Source organism: Ammospiza nelsoni, chromosome 4 (genome assembly GCF_027579445.1).
Source record: "Ammospiza nelsoni isolate bAmmNel1 chromosome 4, bAmmNel1.pri, whole genome shotgun sequence".
Lineage (NCBI taxonomy): Eukaryota > Metazoa > Chordata > Aves > Passeriformes > Passerellidae > Ammospiza > Ammospiza nelsoni.
The window spans coordinates 17458214-17479095 of NC_080636.1; the positions used below are offsets into that span (position 1 = coordinate 17458214).

Here is a 20882-nt window from a genome sequence, read left to right on the forward strand (position 1 = left end):
GTGTTCTTTGCATTTGAACATAAAAAACTGGCATTACATTCCCTGTTTATGACTTCACCTACCAGTGAAGAGCAAAACAGCTAAAGCCAACTGCAGGAGGATTATTAGTTTTCTTTAATTTCAGGAAAATGCTCATTCAGAGTTGGAAGAAAGTGATGGAGATTTTTTCACCTCTTACAGGAGAAAGGCTATTCTTTCCAGTGGTTTTTGATCCTCAGATTCCAATTCCTCCCCCATGTGGGTACAGGCTACACCACAGTGGATTTTTAGTCTCAGCTACACAATGAGTTTCCTTTTTATGTTTATCTCTCACACAGCCTTTAGAAAGTACCATGCACTATTTCAGGTTGCTACTTCTATGTAATTCTATTTCTAAATAATACTTCTGTTGAAACTAGAGACAAAAGATATAACTTTGTTGCTAAAAGAGATATTTAGATTTCAGTATTAGGTAACTCAGATCTAGAAAAAAGAAATGGGCAAATATTGCCTGTATATATTAATAAACATTCATTTGACACTAACTATTGATCCCAGAAAATTGTTTCCTGTACTGTTTCAAACAATATCTTTGGGAAAGGAAGAGTCTGAATGGGGAGCAGGCTCAGTGAGCACCAGTCAATAGGCAGCATTCTGTCATCCATCTTCCATCCAAGTATCTTCCTCATCCAGCCCAGTGCAGATAATGCCATTCCACTCATGCAGGTCCATGGATGGCAAACAGCAGAGCACAGGTGGCTCAACACAGGCCAATTCAGATTTGCTCTGCAAGCACATGGCTACTGATCCCCCTCAATATAGAAAAAACCCAGCAAATAGTTCACAGAATAAGGGCCAAAATTAATTATCCTGTATAACTCACTGAGCAAGCTGAGACTCCCACAGGACCTCAGCTCAGCAGGACACCAATAAAGGAACCATCTGCTCTGACACTGCACATTTTGGGTCGGGTTCCTATAAATGACCATGTTTAAATAATTCGAAGTTCCTTGTTTGATGGTGCAATGTACCCTCTCATCTTCTTGTAAATCAAATAGTGCATAATTATTTGGTATGATCTTACCATCACTTCTCATTTGTCCATTCAGTAGTGGGAAAAACTGAGTAAGACAGAGGTTTAAAAGAGGAAACCTTTAGCTGACTCACCTTTTCCAGTGCTGCTGCATGCAGCTCTCCAAACTGATTGCTGCTAAATTATTGCCATTCCTGCAATGTAGTGTCCAAACTTCTGCATTTTTAATTAAGTGAAATGAAAAGCAGATGAAACAGCTGGCCAAATGGTAACTGTGGTATCTGCACATCTTTAAACAATGCTTTGTAGTAGGAAGAATGGATGTCTTAAAAAATTAAAACCACAAGGGGCTACAGGATTTTAACTGAAATCTGTGACTTGTGAAGCAAAGCAGCAAAGTGCCAGCACAGAATCCATTTGCTGGATGAATTGCTTGAGTCCATTTTGAATTACTGTGCTTCAATGCAGGTAATATCCTTGCAAATGTCTGTTCTTCTCTGTGTCTGCAGCCCTTGTTTAGGAAATTATTAGTTCCAGCAGGAGGAAGAATGGGGCCAAATAACCTAATTAGCTTAAAGTGAAGCTTGAACACTTAAAATAAACCACACTTATCTGTGATAGAAAGAGATTGGACTGACAAAGGCTTAATTTCATGGAAAGTCACCATAGCCCCAAACAAAGTAGATTGCTTCACTAGGGTAACAAAGACTTATTATCATAGTATCACAGAATATTATTATTAATATCCTTATTATTAGCACCCTTCATGCATTATGATCTGACCTCAGACTGAACTGGCAGGCCCTGTATTTCACTGTCAGCAAGATAAAGCTCCAAGAAGTTCTCACAGTGGCTAATTCTTAAAGCATCCTTTTATCAATGTAACAGTTACCATGTTCAATATTTACAAGAGGTTTTGCATATCAAAATATCTTAATACTTGACAAGGCAGCTGATGGCTGGATAGCAGGTATATCTGTCTTCAGAAGTTCTGGCCAGGCATCAGGAAGAAGTGAAAGACACACAAAAGCAAAGCCCACATTTTGGAATCTCACTGGAACCTCCTGCTTGGGCAGCACTCAACAGCATCACTTGCAGGGACTATTTCCTTTGGCATCTGGGGTGTGCTTTCTAAAGCTGGGTTGGATGAAGTGCAATTCAGTTCCTGCTGTACTGCTACCTTACTGAGCAACTGAAGGCAGCTTTCCACAATAAAGTGTGAGTGTGGGCATTAATATTTCATCAAAACAAGGCATTTTATTTCTGGCTCCTGAAAAACAAGTAGTAACACACTATGAACCAGCTGGGGTAATCAATGGAGGCAGAGGAAAAGCACAGCAACTGTGACAAGCACTACAGTGTGTGAATGCCCTTTCCTAATAAAAGTGACGCAAAATACAAAATAATGAAAAAGATGTAGGAATAATGGATGTTTTCCAAACGTGTTAACTCTGGAGATCGCAATATAAATCAGTATTTTGCAGAATTTACAATCATGCTCAGTTAAAGTTCCCAGAGCCAGCCAGCATCAGTGCACTCCTGCACCTGCACAGACACACTGCTCCCTCCTCCTTTTCACAGCCAGGATGCACCCAAGGCTCCTGCAGCCCAGACCACAACTATTCTGAGCCACTGTGAGGAAGTGCTGTCCTGGCAGCGCCAGCACTGCTGGCCTGGCACTCCACACACTTCTCCCTGTGGCAGGGGTCTGGCAGCACAGGGTGCAGCCTGCATCCTCCATCCTCTAAACTCAGATATTTCTGTGCCCACAATGCCCATACAGTGCCCTAAAGAAACTGGCTGTGGACACGACCAGTAAAGCTACTCAAGCTAAGCTACAAGTTTTTACTTAAAAGCAGCAATTGAAGGATGCTATTTTACAGATACTAGCTCCTACAGCAGTACACTGAATGTCCTGCTCTAGTTGGGCCTATAAAAAGAAAAAGGAAATTTTTTTAAAAATATCCCAGTAGTAAAGAAACACAGCAAATCTACCCCCTAATTTTTGTAAAATTAATTTCTAGGAAGTCTATGACACTACATTTCCTGAAATTCCAAAGGAAACAGTCACACAAGGGAGATATTCTTTTAGAACTTGCCACTGCACACTGAAGAAATAGGTTATACATAAAAGTAAAAGTGATTTAATAGATTTGTTTCACAGTTTGGGTTAAAAGAAAATCAAATCACCAACAAAAGGTAAAAAGAAAATTAGGAGGTGGCCTGGCTAATTAAAAATCCATGTATTTCAGTGATCTCAAATGTTCTATGAAATTTTGATCATAAAACCTATCACAGCTCTTTTCCATATATTTTCCAGTCATCTCAAACTACTTGCTAGGCCGTGCTAACTAGTAAAATATCTGTGATTTTAAAAAAAAAATTGTACTTTTGTATCAATGGGGAAAATGCCATTGCTAAGATGTTTACCTTATTTTATTTCTGCAGGTTTTATTCTTTCCCATGCAGCTGATTTCTCCCCATAGGATATCGACCTTTATTACTTGCTGACAACATGTCTGGCAAATAGCTTTCTGCTGTGGTAGCTGAGGTTGAGCCATCTGTTTTTTCTCCAGAGAGCCATGCCTTATTCATAATGGCATTTTTGTGTTTCACTCCCTGGGCAATCGCACCTGCAGGCTGGTTTCCCATTATCTAAGCCCAGAATTTATCATCGGGTTCCGATCCCGCCCCTCCGCAGCCCAGAGCACAGCACGGTCCAGGGGCACCACAGCATCCTTCATCCCTGGCAGCAGAGCCCAGGGGCTGCCCCAGGGATCAGGGCAGGCTGGGAACAGCCCATGGGTCTGAGCTGGAGGGGACAGCTGGAGGTATCTGAGGAGGGAAGGAGAACAGGAACTCTGCATGTCCCAGTGTGCTGCTGTATGTTTTTATGGAAACAGGATGCTCTATGCACTGAGGCTGATTTCAACTGTGGCCTCCCAGATAATTGTACAAGAGGCCCATATCCTCTTTCATTGGGATTTAATTAAAGCTCATATGATTTATATAAAAAAAATAACCTCTGAGTTCACGAAGATCAATCAAAGAGCTACTTGCATTTTGCTGTTCATAATAGTTTTCTTTCGTGGCCATATTTTCATTGGTCTTTTTTCTGTGTGAGTGGGAGAGAGAAAAGGACCAGGAAACTTGATTTGAACTGTTACATATATCCTCTGTTATATCAGGATAACATATTATCAGAATTCTGAGTCACCATTTCATTGCATAATAAATTACTTAACTAAAAGAAAATCTCAGTATCTTCCATGTTCTTTTCATTAATGCCAAAAGCAAAAACTATGCTTTTAATTGTTTCATGGCATTTATTTTAATCCAAGATCATAAAGGAAATTCACTGGAATAATATTTTTAACTACTCTACCTAACTGGCTGCAGTAATTGCATATTTGACTTTTGTTCCCATACAAGCATGGAGAGGTTATGTTGTCTTGGAGAGGCTGAAATCTCTTGCGTGTTTAGTTTAGCAGCAGACTGTCACAAATGCAATTGCAATTGATCAGCTCTGTTCTTAACAGGATTCCTGCAGTTAATGGAAATTACTATAAAGAGCTTCAGGGCATAGGAATATTTGGATCACTAAAAAAAAAAAAAAAAAAAAAAAAAGAATTGGAGGGGAAAAAAGGTAGGACAAGATCAACATAACAACTTTTTTTTAAAACATCCAACAATTTGCAAAGATTATCATAACATAGAGTAAGATACACCATGATGAAATCAAAATCTTTTATTTTTGTAAGCCCCGTGCCCCTCTTAAACAATGGGAAAGAAATGCATAATGAAAAACATGAAACTGTCAGCTTGTCTAAACTAACAATCAACTGTTCATCTCTGGAAGGAATCATTCAAACATCTGTATCTTCTGCCAAGAATAAGAGATTTCACTGAACTAAAACCAGTGAAAAAACTTTTACTGACCTGGCAGTTTTTGGGGTGGTTTTCTCTCAGCTCTCAGTGCAAGGCTGTGATCCTCTCTGGGCTTGCTACTGTGACAGAAGAACCAGCACACAGGTTTGGGGTGAGGGGAGAGCTGTGGGGGCCACCCATCCCTGGCTGAGAGTCACCAGATGCTGACCCAATCCTCCTGTTCCCTTTGGCACCTGCCACACGACCCTCTGGCTGTCCCTTAGCCTGTGAAACATCTGTGGAGGAAGGCAGCATCTGCAAGAGAAAATAGCATTTTAACAAATTCAAGACTGATTAAGTTTTCCAATGCTGCTCGTTTTGGATTAGTGAAAGCCATTTGGATGAGTTCAGTAAAAGAAGTATTCACAGAAATTACCTGTAAATAAACTACATTCAGCAAAATAAGGGAAAAGATAACATACTAATTATTTCAGATGTTGAGCATTCCTGCACCTCTCAAATAAAGAATCCTATATTCAACAAGTCATCCTCAAAACAAAACAAAAAAGATCTCTAAGCTTTAGCTACAGCTGAAAATTTGCCTTGGGCCATTAAGAAAACATAGATTAAAACTAGAAAAAAATACCTAGTTTTAAAAATTATCTCAGTTCTCCTGAAGGATTTAAAAATTTCTAACAGGATTCTTTTACAAACATATTTTTTCACTCCACACTGCACAACTAATTTAGGTTTGTCTACCTATGAATGTTCAAAAAAGTAAAGCTGAACAGTCTCTAGAAGTTGACTGCATGAACTCTTATCCAGACCCTACTATTCAAAACAAAAAATAAAATAATTAATTCAGTTGATTATTTCACATCCAAATCAACTTTAACACCAGAGCAAACTATCCTTTTAGAATATTGTCACTGAGCTGCAGACAAATTTAAGAGAGAAATGGCAGTTTAATTATGCACATTTTCATAACAGTTGCAAGCAAATCTCCCTGAATACCAATGACTACTACAATGCAGTACATTTTATCATTCAAAGCCAAATTTATTATACCTACCATATCACTGTTGCATTGTTTCTTGAGATTGCAAGCCTTGTCATTTCAGCCTTTCAGTTTTTGAAGATTTATTTATTTCTTTCTAAAATTATTTTACCTCATTATGCATTAACATCTCATTGCCATTAGGCCTCCTGCAAAAGCTCCAGAAATGCAATACATATATATGCCAGGTCAGGAAGAATTACTTAAAAGAAAAACCATTTTTACTTAAAATAATATACAATTTTTACTTAAAATAATATATTGTTTTGCTTTGTGCATCTTTACTGAGTCTTAGCTACATCACTTGTGTCCATTAAAAAACCAAAAAAATCAAAGGACTCTGAAATGCAATAGCAGTGTAAGATTGCTCTGAAATGACCCAACAGAAAGATGAGCATATATTGACAAGTTTCTGCATCTAAATATAGTTCTATTATGACATAAAGAAGAACACATGGTGTTTTTGTTGTTGCCATTTCACTCCTGTTCTTGGCTCCCCACCATGAGCAGAGGGAACCAGTTCTGATGAATTGTGGCCACTGGTCCCCTTAAAGTGCCCAACACAAGCACATATGGCCAGCTGAGACACTGCCCAGCAGCAGCTCCCACCTGGATCCTTGATTTCAGGCTGAACAACAGGCCAGGGAACAAGGCAGGCACATCAGGAATGGAAGGAACACTCACATTGGTCAGTTTGGGGCACAGAATTTAGATTGCTGCTCTTCCCTAAAATGTTTGTTTTCTCTATGCTGATTACAGAGGGGGACTGTGATGCCATCTGGATATTGCATTTATTTAGGCAAGGTGGCATGAATACCCAAACATGTCCTAGCTTTGCAGGCATAGATCAGCTGGAAAATGAAAGCTTTACATTTGGACGTTCCCCTCTAGACACAGGAGCCCAAGGCAGCTCCAGAAGTCCTTGGTTTCTAACCAAGGTTACAAGTGCAGTATCTCTCCCCATCACTCAAAAAAATGCCAGCTGGCTTAAAGCAATGAAAGGTCAGCCCTGAAATGTTTTGAGGCATGAAGATATCAGATCTAAAAATATTTGATGAGAATTTCCTCACTACAGGAAGCACAGTTAGAGGCATTTGTGGTGATAGATGAGAGTGAGCAGGAGCAGAACAAGTTCTGGAGCTCAATGACCCATGAAAAGGCAAATCACTGATCTGCTCATAGGCAGGGGAGTTGGTAAAGCTGCCAGAAAAAAACACAACACCAAATGAAAGCTGTGACACTGGCACAAGTCATTTCTAGAAAAATAACCTCCTTGCAGGGTCATTCCTTCAACTCTTTAACCCACAAACATTTTGCCTCTTGAATTAGCAAATTCTTCTGCTGCCAAAGTAGTGACACTCAGCAGAAAGCAGGGTTAATGCAACCCCAGTGAGTGAAGATGCTACTCCCTTAATGAAGATTTCACAGTATAGTCTGCACTATATTGGAAAATTGGTATGATTCTCAAAAGACTCATCTCTGCTGTGTCATAACACTGGCACTAAAGCTTACATCTCCTATAGCACTAAGGATGCAGCTAAGCAAAAGTTCTGTGTTTTGTCTCAATGCTCAGACATTAACTTGTCCTTTTTCAGTTGCTTCTTTTTTATTATTGTTTTTTTACTATATTTATTCTATTTTCCTATATTTTTTTTGCTTTCCTTTCAATTTTCCACAAAATATCCTACCTAGGAAGAAATGAAAATATTGTGATATTTGACCAAACTGAGAAGAGTGTAAACTTGCATAATGACAAGTTCTAGGAAGGATTACTATTGAAACCAAAAAACATCAGCTTACCCCAACACTACAAAAAAAAAAATAAAACAGTGGTGTCAGAGAGAAGATGAAAATCTTTTAATTTATCTGTATATTTTTAATTGTACATTTTATGATAACCTAAATTCTATAATTTATCAGAAAATAAAGGAAGGTTAGTTTTTAAAGCTTTTTTTTTTTAGTCATGGCTATTCCTGTACTGGCATGTGCTGCTCTAGAGAAACACATGCTGTTGTCCATGAACTGCAGCAAAAAAAAATTGCTAAAATATCTGTATTATGCAGTCAGGAAATAGATCTAAATCTTATCAGCTAAACCAAATTTTACTTTCAAAGGGCACTAACCTTGAGTAAGAACCTTCTCCTCAGCCAGCACAAATTCTTGACATCCTCTCTATCCAAACAACCACTTATGTAATTATTTAACAGCTTTATCAGGTATTTTATTGCAAAGGCCAGGCTGCCCCTAACTTTTTTAAACCTGTATTTCATGTCTCTCAGTATTTGTAATAATTTCTCTAAAAGTCAAAAATAACATATCTCTCAGCAATGGAGTTCACCCTTCTTTAAAAAAAAATTACTAAATAACTAATTCCACTCCTTCATCCACTTGCAATTCCAATGATTCAAGGCATGTTTTTTGTAACGTCAGGTAAAAAAAAAAACCTTTCTGCAAAGAAAACTTGGTCTTGAAAGATTCCTTGCTCTTGATCAGCCTTGTCCCAAAAAGGCTGAAAGCCCAAAGTTAAATTCTTTCTCCCTTCTGAGGGTGGTATTTATCAAACCAAAGTCTATCTCCCCCTGGCCCTCTTGACCACCACTGGAGCCCAACTTCCACAGCTCTTCCGACCTTATCCCAGAATCCCAGCATGGGTCAGGCTGGAAGGGACCACACGGGGTCATCTGCCCCACCCTCCCAGCTCAAGCAGGGCCATCCCAGAGCACATGGCACAGAATTGTGTCCAGATGGTTCTTGAAGATCTCCAGTGAGGGAGACTCCACTCCCTCTCTGGGCAGCCTGTCAGTGCTCAGTCATCTGCACTTATCTAAAGCAGGTACATAAAATGGGCAGCATAATTCCTTGGCAGGATGTTTTTCTCTGGTTTAACTATGAAAATAAATAGATAAACTACCACAGATGACTGTCAGAAGTACAGACATCATATAGGAAATGTATCTCACCCTCAGTGACAGAAAAGCCTCTGGCCTTCACAGCCACACACAAACCATTTTAAGGAAAACATCAGAGAATTTATTTCAGGCCTATTATCTTCAAATACAGTTCACTGAAAACTTGCAAAATAATGAGTAGAAATACAAACCAATAAACAAACAAAAAGCATTGTTCTATCAAAACATATCTCAGAAGAAATCCCTTGACAGAAAGAAGAATTAAGCTATGCTGTTCTGAGCATTTAATCCCTATTCTGTAAAACAATTCACTGCACTGGACACATTCCTTGCCTGGAGCTTTCCATCCATAACGTTTAAGATGACTGCATGAAAAGCATTAAAAAGCACTACCATTTATCCCTACATCCCTTGCACAAATTCCCTTTCAGCCCCAAGAAATGAGGGCAAACAGCCACAATAGTTTCAGATCCACTATGGAAAGAAAATATAAAATATATATCATCAGGTCAAAGTGCTCCAGCACAAGAGAAATTGGATGAGCAGCATTTTCCATTACAGACATCCAGACAGAGGCAGTTTGCTCAATCATTTGAAGGAAAGAATTAAACATACTCTTTTTTCTTCTCACCTAGCCCAAAAGAGAGAGAAAAGGCCCTAAATATTGCACAACAGTAGTGGCTGGGCTGAGTCCACATGAAAGGGGAGCCAAGCTCACTTGCTCCTCTGCGTGGCTCTCTGATCCACCAAAAGCAGCATGGACACTGCCTCCTGTTCAAACCAGCCAGACCGGGTAAATCCTGGCCCTTAAACTGCAAGAAGACACCTAAACTCAGGAAAAAAATCAAGCCTCCTCTTTCACATGTCCTATTACTCATCTGGAACATCTCCTCTTGCTTCCTACTTTTACCATCCCAAGTAAAGCAGCTGTAGCAAAGCCAAGTCTTTTATTGTTAGATGTTTTGTGAACATGAATGTCCAAGATCAGTTGATGAATGCTATCCTGTGCTCTCTTCACTGGGAGAGGCAGAAAAACAATAACTGTTAATAATGTCCACAAATTAATTCTACAAAGGCAAGAAAAAAGAGATGAGGCCAAGGTTCTTCCAATTAAAAAAAAATCAGCATTGAAAAGGAGGTGATTAAAATGGGACATGACAAAAGGCCAAACGTGGACACACATTTTGTGTCTGACATTGGGGATGTGACTCCCAGCCAGGGCACTGTGCCCAGTGCCCCATGTACCTGCTGGAGGCAGCCCTTGTCCCAGCAATGTGTCCTCTTCAGCCACATGCTTTTTGTTTTCCAGACACAAAACAAGACAAGGTTTTAAAATATTCCTATTGCCAAAATTTATTATCGCTCCACTCCAATGGGCTGCAATGGTTTTTCAAGTCTTTTAAAGAGAGAATATATTACAAAGCCTTAGAAATTACCTTCTTCATGCCTCCAAAAATTTCAAGTTCATATTAGACATACATTGTCATTTCCATGCCTGCCCAAAAGATGATCTTTTTCAAAGCTGAGAGTCAGCATTTATTCACCATCCCACGCAGAATTTTTGCTTTCACCAAAGTGACATAGATGCTGGATGAAAAAGAATTGAAATAAAACCCCTTCCTTGCAATCATATATGTTTATGATGATAAAAAACAACTAAAATTAAATTAAATTATACTAAATTGCTTAATTAAGCTAAATTACAAATAAATAGCTTCATGGTGTACAGTTTTATCATGAGGGAAAGTAATTCAAAACCTAGTCCTCTTTACAGTGACTTATTAAGATAAGGAAAACTGTCTTGTGTGAACATAATACTCTAGCATGTATCTGACCTCAATGAAGAGTGCACCGCTCAAACAAAATTACGAGATACTACATGATTCAAGCAAATTTTATTTTTCACTAACAAACATTTGAATGTAACACTGAGCTGTGAAAATAATTAAGAATGACAAGCCTCAAATTTATGCAGCTCTGTTGAACTGAACTGATGGAAGTCTTGAGTTAGTCAGCAAAATAAAGTCACAGGGACAACAGGGATTTATCATGTCTGAGAGCAGAGCCTTGAAAGTCTGAAGAGAAGCTCCAAAGACAGTGGGCTTTGCATAATACCATCTTTGTGGTTTAGTATTTTAATTGGGATTAAAATTTGGGAGAAAATACTTCTGGCAAACAGAAGGAAATGACTAACCATCCATCATGTCCTGAATGAGCAAAGAACTGGATTTTACCTTGGTCTGTGAGCAGGAGTAACTGTGCCCATAAGTGCCCCACCAAAGCTGGGGCATCCCAGCACCCAGCTGAAGCAGCTCTATCCCCTCCACTTGCAATTTCATGTACAGACCAAAAAAAAAAAAAAAAAAAAAAGAGTTCTTGATAGAACTATGAACCAATAATTTTTTCTCTGAGAACATGACTCAAAGATTTTTACTGAAGTACAAAAGGTCAGGCCCTGAATTGAGTACAGAGTCCTCTTTCCCTTCAAAAGGCTCTGGATCAGTTCTTCATTCATCAGGGCAAACTTTGAGCTGAAATTCATCAGTAAGTCAAGGCACAGAGGTTTGCTGCCAATGTGTGACAGGGCTCCACTTGTTACTGGGTCCAGTAATGAATAAAGACAATTGCAAATCTTTAATTTAAGAAGGAAAATAAAACAAAAACCTCCCCAAAAAACAGCAATCCAGCAGGTTTTGTATAGTAGAATTCTAATATTATGAATGCTGTAGGAGTGAAAAACTGAGGGGAAGGAAGGAATGAGCTTTCAAAGGAATTTTATGTAAGTGCGTGTTTGGTATAGCTCTGGAATATTAGATGTGAAGTCCAGGGAGAATAAGAATTGAAAGCAAGAAATAAAATTTCCAAGATGAAAAGTTAGTTCACTTAAACATATGTCCACAGAATTCAGTACAAGATCTTTTAAACCAAAGGAATGTGTCACATGAATATGAAACAGTCTCTCTCCTTTTTTTTTTTTTTAATTTTTATTGTAATCATCATTAAATTAGTAGTGGTGAAACTTGGACATTTTTTCATTGAAAGTGTCTTCCATTGGAAACCTGATAGAATAGACATTTTTCATGAGAACACGCAACTCTTCCTTGATAGGAAAGTTTCCCCCTGTCATATGTGGAAGGATTTATCACAGACCAGAGGAGCCTTCAGGTCAGTGTGAGCACACCCAGCAAGAGCCAGTCTGTTCCTCGCATGACAAAAGCCCCAGGCTTGAATCCTATTTGGGCCTGAGCCTAAGGGGCCACTGCAGTGCTAGACACCATGGAAGGGGCTTGTGCTCCACTTAATATGGACAGCTAAATATTTGTCAAAGCAGGGGATTTAATGTGGGGCTCTATGCTGCAGATAAGTTCACTGGCTATCAGAATAAATATTTAATCTAATTCTCTCTTGCTGAACCTAGAAGTTGAACCTGCTAAGTTTTGTGGTAATTGAACATTTAGGGAGACAGTGTGAGTGTGAACAGTATTTTGATATTTATTGCGTTGGCAAGCTTTATTAATGCTTATCTATCACAGCAGTGTCTGAGAAAAGCCTGAAGGCAGGGGAGTACTATCTCCCTTCTGACAGATGAGTGCCATAGCTTGGGTGAGGCACTGCTGGACCCACACTTGAGATATTCAAGGAGACACAGCCAGACTCAGAGTCCTGTCCCATCCTGCAGCCAGGAATCAATCCACCTTCTCCTTAACATGCAGTTAAATTGCTTTTTGCTACAAAAACAAGCAGGACTGAGTGATAGCTTGCAAGACATAGTAACACTGTAAGAATAAGCACTATCAACACGATACAGAATGCCACTCGGTGTGTAAAAGTGCAAAATCATCACAAAAATAAGCCTGTGGATTTACTATACTATATGCCAATTTTGATCATCTTCTGCTGGTGAAAATGTCAAGTGTCATTAAGATAAATTCTTTTTATGTATTCATTTTGCAGTGCATTGTGTCAGCTGAAGTACAATATATAGTATGAACCAATATTCTGTGTGTTGTTTTGACAAGCACACAAAATTATACAAATGTGTAGTACACAGTACTCCTTTCCCATATCCCACTTTTAACCAAAAAGATTCTACTCAAGTGTACTTGACACAAACATTATCAAATATTGTCTGGGTACTTTTACAGGCTTTAAAAAAAAAAACACGAAACAGACATCAAAAGGAAAAAGAACTTCTTGATGGGCACTGAAGTACTGCAAGGGAATTCCTGTTTTTTCAGGTTGCCAGATTGAGATTCCTGTCCTTAAGAAAGTCCTCAAGTAGGTGTAACTCCAAAATTAGGAAGTTTATTCCCAGTATCCAAGATATTAATAACAATATTGAATATAACCAGGTGTGAAACTTCCTTTCCCACTTTTGCTTTGCCAGAGAAACACAAGTGACCAACTCCCTTTTGAATACAAATGTTCACTGAGTTAAGTCTTTAAATATTCACAGTTGACCTTTTTTTCCCAGACTTCTTCAGAAATCTGAAACAATGCATTATGCAGAAAAGAAATGCAAAATTTATATTTAAAATGTAATTGGGTAATACATGCTGCATTATCCATCAGATACTTAGTCAAAATACCAGGGGAGTGTTTCTTGCATGGAACACTGATGCACTTTGCTTTAAGCTCCTGAAATTTAGACCCTGCCAACAGCAACAGTAAAATGGCCAACTCCATGATTTGTCTGAAGCAATACTTACATTAAGCAATTAAATATGTTTTACAATTGCACATTAAGTCTCCCTAAACACTTTGAAAACCACCACTTAATTCAATAGTGTACACATGAGGATACTGCAAGGAAGTAGGAGCACTTACCACTTGATTACACATTGGTGTAAAAGCAACCATGTACTCTGCCAGGGTCATGTCATTCACCAGGCTCTTCATCTCTTCATCCAATGCAGAGTTAATAAATCCTTGCCTGTGGAATTCATCATGCATCCTCCTAATGAAGCTGTTCCTTTCCTGGCACTTTTGGGTGAGGCAAGCCAGCTTAGCCTGTGTGGCATGAACACACAAACATCCCATGGCTCTGTCATTTCACTCCCTTCTGAGACTGCAAGATTACATTTTGTGTCTAATCTGTAATTAACATTTTGACCCAAAGCTACAGACTATATTTCTATGTCTCTACATTATTAGATGCCTCCACAGCTTCAATATATATGCACAGATAAACTGGAAAGAGATGTTCCCTTTCCATGTGCAAGGTCCCCCTTTTGAGAGGCTGAAAGTCACCTTGCAATGATGTCAGTGAGCCCTTGCTCACTAAGGAAAAGGCAGCAGCACCCAGAAAAACAGGGACAGTTGTAGAAGAAGGCACAGAGCCTGTAAGCAAAGGGATTCCCCTGTGCAGGTCCTGAATCAGGCTTCAGGGAAACACAGTACCTTCAGAGGAGCTAATGTCAACTTCACTTCAGACTTGCTCTTCTGCAGCTCTTTCTCCTGAAAGGTTGAATTATATCCTGCATCAATTTATTAAAAAATTACTTTGAAATACTCTAGTGGTTTTTTGATATGTGTTTTAACCTGACTCTGAGGTGTACACTTTGCACACCTGTGTGACCCTGTATCACAAACAGGATGAATCAGTGCAAGGCACTGGCTGCACACAAATAGGCTCCAGCATACAAACACTGCCCTACATTAGCATTAGTCTAAAAATTATCAAAGGCTTTTGGATGTTCTTAGATGGAGCCTTAGATCAGTGAGGTTATTTAATCAAAGCAGCATCACAGTAGACTTGGTATCCTTCATTATGCACTCAGGTTCATATTTACTCTGTGAATCTTCCAAAATATTCGTTGGGGAAAAATTTTCCTTTTCCTTATCAATATTATAACTTAGAGAAAAGAGGAAGGATTTTCTGCATGTATATTCTACTCTGGAAGGAAACATCAACAGCCTTTTACTCTGACACAGATGATACGTGTCTCTATTAGGAGGTGAAGCAGGGTGGGCCAGATTACTTAGTCTGTACCTTATGATTAAAATCTATTGATGGTAACCCTCCTTTCTGATTATGCAGAAAAAACACAGTATCTTGCCACAAAAAATCCATTACCATTATGAATAAATACAGTACTTTTGACAATAAAGTACAGACTCCTTTGCATTTATCTTGCCTGACAATTTATATTTCTATAAAGTTTACAGTAAGCATATTATATTCATCATTAAAAAACCCTCCTTTATGAGAAATCAATTATGCTGAAAAAGGTCACATTGTCCTCAGCTAATAAGTTGTGGGCTTGGGAGGAATCAGAGCAGGCAGGACAGGGGAAACTCTTGATGAGGCAGGCAGCAACACATCTTGCTGATGCAAGAGAACAATTAAGATTTGTCCATTTATATGGAAAGCACATCTCACCCTTTACTCACCTACCACCTGATGTGACACTACACAACAGTTTCATTTTACCAGCACTGCTCTTCTAAGAGGCCTCCCCCAACCCATGCCTGGACAAGCCACTAACCCTCTTCACAGGACTGGTTTAGAGCAAACCACAGCACAGGATGAGGCTAGGAAAAACAAAACAGAGCTACCACCACCAAACAAACAGACAAAAAACAACAAAACAGAAACAAAAGTTGTAGAAAGATGGGTTTACTGTGGAGAAAGTAGAATGAAACCTGTTCCCAGTAGGGAGAAGACAATAATCTCTTGTATTGCAGAGTAGAAGCATGTTCTACTCGTTGTGTCAGGCTATGAAGAACAAAGAGCACTATTGAGAACATGCCATTTAGTGGCTGTTTCAGAGCCTGGTGGGCAATTCCAATTTGGCTCACACTGTAACTATTATCCTATTCCAAAATATAGTTCCCAATAAGAAACAAAATCTAAGGGAAAGAAGTCCTAGGAGGAATTTGTTTCCACCCAAGAGTTCAGTAGCTGTAGTCACACTTACAGCAGCAGCTTTGCTGTAACACTGTAAGGCAGCAGCTTTGCAAATCTTAATGTACCTGCTCTGGTTTGCCAGGTGAAAAATAATGCACAAATGTAGAAACTGCTTGTCTCAGTGCATTTGTGAATACATGGGGCTTCTCATCAGAATAACTATGACAAAAATCCAAACCACACACCTTTCTGAAAATACTGAAACTCTTTATGTGCAACCCCAGCAGATGAACCATAACAGTTAGGAAAACTCTATCAAAATTCTACTATTAGCTTGGAGTTTCATAATCTGATATAGTGGAAAAAGAGAGTTGTGAATGTTAAAAAATCCTGACAATTTAAGCCAAGGAGGTGGCTCTATAAAGAATTTCAGCATCATTGTGCTTGCATTACACTCTGGGAATTAATCAGAGCAGAGACTGAATTTTCATGATCATCTATCATTTTTCCATAACATGGATCACTTAGGTAGTTTACATCTTTTCCCTATTTCTCTGAAGTTAGGAGTACTTGTATATGCCTGGAAACCATTTAACTATCCTCAGATTCATTCCCAGGAAAGAAGACTATTTTGTTTCTCCCCTTTGAAAAGAGAGATGTAGAATCTGACATCTAAGCTCACATTTAAGCACAAAGAGAACAATTTTATACCTTTTCACGTAGCTGAGCCTGAAGGAGTTCCACTTCATTCTGCAAGTCATGAAACTGATTTTGTAAAGCAGCCTGGTCCCTGAGCTGGGCTTTCAAAGTCAACACTTGCTGCTCTAATCTCTTACTGGCTATTTTATTCACCTCTTTTTCCTGGGCATCCTTCAATGTGTGCACAGGCTAGAGAGAAAATACACAGCTTTTCAATTTAGGTGTATAAAACAACAAAAATATTCTTAATCATGTCTTATACCACCGCAAAAATTCCCAATCAATATAACTACTTACCTTGTACATCAAAAAGAAGCAAGCTGTTAAAAAATGCATAATCTCAAAACTTCATGAACATATTAACACTTATATTCTTGCACTAATCTTAAACTCTTTATATGTAAAGAGTACTTGAGCCCTGTGAGAAGAGGTATAGAAATGGACTTCTACAACATTTCTTCAAGGTAAATATATGTATTGTAATGATTTAATAAATGGGGAAACTGGGCAAAGACAGATGAAGTGACCAATCTGTGGTCACATAGCGAGTAAGGAAAAAACTCAGATGTTCCCAGTCTCCTGCTTCAACAAGAAGTAATATGTCCCTTGTTTTTCTATGTATATTTATCTCAGAGAGATAATTCCCCTCTCCCAAATATTTATTTGTTGTGGAAGATCATTAATAAACTAATTAGATCTTAAGTAAAAATTTCTAAAAATAAAATTTGTTACATTAAATGTAATAATCATGATACAGAGCAAGTGGAAAGAGAAGCTTCTGAATTTAACTCCTCCTCCCCCACCCTTAAATTTCTTTTCTCCCCGATTTCATGCACTTAGATTGAAAGGATTAGTGAGAGCTTTAGATTGAGGGTCAGCATCATAAGGTCAGCTCCTACAAGTGACGCTGCCTGATGAAACATATAGATTTAGAATGAGGCAAATCTGAAGGAGAAGGAAATATCCTGAAAAACACTTATGCTATTATATGTATTTATTAAAATATAATAAAAGAAAATACTGAGTTGATACACAGCTGGTCAAGATTTCTGACAATGTAAGTATCAGTATATAAGCAAGTCTAAAAGATTAAGCTAAAAATGATAGTCTGACCCATGATATACTGTGGCAAAACTGTATCACTTTCTGGCAAAACAGAATGATGGTTTGATTTTAATGGTTACAAACATTGATACAACTGAGAGAGAAGTTCGTACTCAGCCCTGATGCACAACACCACAGTAAAATTTTCCCAGCCTTTATGGCTTTGGCACCCCTGACTACAACACACTGAAGGCACCATTCCACAGGGAACAGCAAACTGAGCTGGCAGATCCCATTGCAGCCCATCAGTGCAACACAGATTAAACCAGAAATACGTCACTGTCACAGGGCTCCTCCTCCTGAAGCCAGTCCTCTGTGCACAGCACTGGAGCAGGTTGGATGCCTTGTACCAAACTTTTTGGCTCCCTCTTGTGTCAAGAGAACAATAGGAACAGCTGGACACATCACCATGGATTAGACCAGGGCTAAAAAGGGACAAAAGCCTGAGGATGAGTCCATGACATGGTATTTCCCTTATCTTCTCTCCCTCATTAAAAGTATGTTAAAGCCAAAAGGGAAACGCTCCCTAACTGAAGATGCTTTATGGAAAAAAAGGTGGGGAAATAAAACAACTGTGTGGAGGTTAGAGACAGAGAGAAGTTCCCTCTTTCCTTTTGCATTTGGCTGAACCACCAGCAGTTTTCTGTAGTTCCCACACACAAATGAGGCATACAAGATTTATGATGAGCCCTCTGTCAGATGTCCCAATTTGCAGTGACCATGGGTTATGTAGTCAAGCTCCAGAAGGATGAAGGACGCGGCAGCTGGGACTGGAAATCAACCAAAGGATAACTAAGCCTAAAACACAGCATTTATTCTTGTAAAACGTGGCAAGATCACTACTTTTTGAAGTTGGTACCTAAACATTAAAAATAAAACCAGTATCTTCCTCTTCTTATGTGAATTGTGCTTTTCTGAAAACTCAGTGAGAAAATGAGAAGGAATATGACCTTTTTTGCTACAGGCCTTTTTTGCAGACAGTCATCAGGAGTTCACTGGGGAAGCCTTGTGCCTTATTTATTGTCTGCATTTCATGCAAAATTCTTCTATTAATTTTTAAAGCTGTAAACATTACCCTGCCCCCTTCCTGCTCACCCTCATATTTCTCTTAAATTCAACCACAGCACCACCTCAACATCTCAGAAAAACTCACCCAAATGCTTCTAGGCTAAAATGTATTTCACCTGTTAGCAACTTCACTGAAATAGAGTCCTAGCAGTAAGCTTCAAAGATATGATCTTATCTCTCTTTTACTTGCAATGAATAATACCATGACAGCCTTATGGAATCTCAGGTGACAAGTAGGATCCCTGGGCAGCAGGGGCTGGAGAACATAAGAAATGCAAAAAGCTCTACAAGACACACTCAAAACACAGCATATTTCAAACACTTTGGGTTCTAGGCTCAGAGTGCTCACATCTTCACTCTTTCAGGCATTGCAGCAAGAGGTGTTCCAGAAAAATAAAGTTTAGAACAGGAAAAAGCATAAATTACTGTGATTTACTGTATAACGGATTATTAGTAACTTTGAGTAATGAAAAAGAGTTTTGGTCAAGGATGAAAAGTAACTGAAAACAAAAACTGGATCACCAGTCAACAAAACTGCCTTCAGGAAGGAACATGATGCTAGAAAAGTAGATAATGATCTTTTCTCTGACAAAGTGTCTTTTTTTTTAATCGAGACAAACTTATATTTTAAGGTCTCACACAAACCCTCTACCAACAGCTTGGTGTATATTAAGAAGTTTATTTTAAAGGTGAATTATTGAAATAAAGTTGACCTTTCTTAAGATATACTAGTCTATTTTCTATTCGACTACTTGCTAAATTGTGCCAACAAAATAAATATTATTTGGTTAAAACATAATGGACTTGAGTTATGCAGAGAATTAGTTCTGCCATCAAAAACTGAAGGATATACCCAGTTCTGTGGAGTGCATGAACTGCATCTTTGACCCTGGAATGAGACACCTGTATTACAAAATTTGGCACTAAACCATGACAGCCAACAAGAAGTCAGACCTAAACAGCATCACAGTATTGCATAAATCTATCCTACTGACCAATATACGCTAATTTGAAAACATAAGTTGTTGGAGGGATTTAAAAGTAGCAGGGTTCTATAGTGCAAGGCTGACCTGCTCTTTTTCCAGTGTAAAAATATTCTGTCAAGGCCCATGAATTTTATTTCCATGTGAGTCATAATTAACATCTTACTTCACTGACCAACATAATAAACACTAATTGCCCCAGACGGTCCCTAAAAAAAGGATTAAAGCTTCATTTCCCAAAAATGCACCCAAAATCTTATCTGCTGGCTTAAACAAAACATGTTACACATTTCTTTTTATTTTCAAACAATTTGGGCATTTCTTCTTGCCTGAAATAGATTCTGTTGTATTAGGATGCTACATGCCAACACATCAGAATGACATGAAAAATATTTTAAATTTTTCATCTAAAAGTCTGAATTCAGCTGTCTAAACACCGGCCCATAGTACCATGTAGGGTGTACAAGCTAACATGAAATAACTGCCTAAGATTTCCTGGCTACCTACACCTTCAGCCAGGATGCCCTAAGGCTTTTAACTGGGATAAACAGTGACATTTAGGCAACTGAATTGATCTCAGAATCCTTATGCTTTCCAGAATGTTTCTATTTTCTTCTAAAGCCATATCTATCCAACCTGTTCAAAACAAATCTGCAAATGTCTGTAGATTGCTACAAATGTGCTTTTCCACCTAGTAGAAATGAAATATTTCCTCTTTGCAGCTCACCAGTTAAGGAGGGCAAAAATAATTACAGGGTTAGCTGAAAAGTCTTTATAAAAGCTGCTTCCAGAAGATTATTCAGTAATTAACAATGTTTCTGTAAAACAATTTATTTTGGTGGAAAACATAAACCTCTATGAAGACAGAGAACCACCTGAAAATTAAAAAAAGTTTAATTTACAGTAAACCCAGAATTTCTGTGATATAAACACATTCCAGTGAGATAGAAAGATTGCCTGGATTTTGGAGACACATATCTGGGCCACATGCCTCCATTAAAGACTCTGACTTTAATCCACACCATCTGTCCAGAGTGTCATTTTGCCTGCCCAAATCCAGCAATCAGGGCTACAAGGCCTGAAATCAGGGCAGAAAGGCCAAATACTGCAAAATACTGCAGACTCCTGCAAGACCTTTCATTTAGGCCATCTGAAAATGACTTTGGCTAAAGAGAGCAGAACAAGAGCCCTCCTAGACAAAACAGTGAGGTGTTCACATTGCCCATGCAGAGCCCCGAACCTGGGCTACTCTGCAGACAGATGGTCTACCTTGCACAACATCTGCTCTCTTTTAAGTTTTCAGTGCCTGGAGAGGCTCTTTAAATCTATTCCC

General features: G+C 38.7%; 1 protein-coding gene across 1 annotated transcript in view; it reads right to left on the reverse strand.

Annotated features, from left to right (window-relative positions):
- C4H4orf50 (chromosome 4 C4orf50 homolog) overlaps positions 1–20882 on the reverse strand; it is an 83762-nt gene that overhangs the window by 46090 nt on the left and 16790 nt on the right. The window contains exons 10-12 of the mRNA XM_059470992.1: positions 16407–16583; positions 13673–13855; positions 4952–5194 (exon numbers count right to left, since the gene is read on the reverse strand). Of these exons, the coding sequence (XP_059326975.1) occupies positions 4985–5194; positions 13673–13855; positions 16407–16583 (570 nt within the window). The 3' untranslated portion in view covers positions 4952–4984. The remainder of the gene's footprint in view (positions 1–4951; positions 5195–13672; positions 13856–16406; positions 16584–20882) is intronic.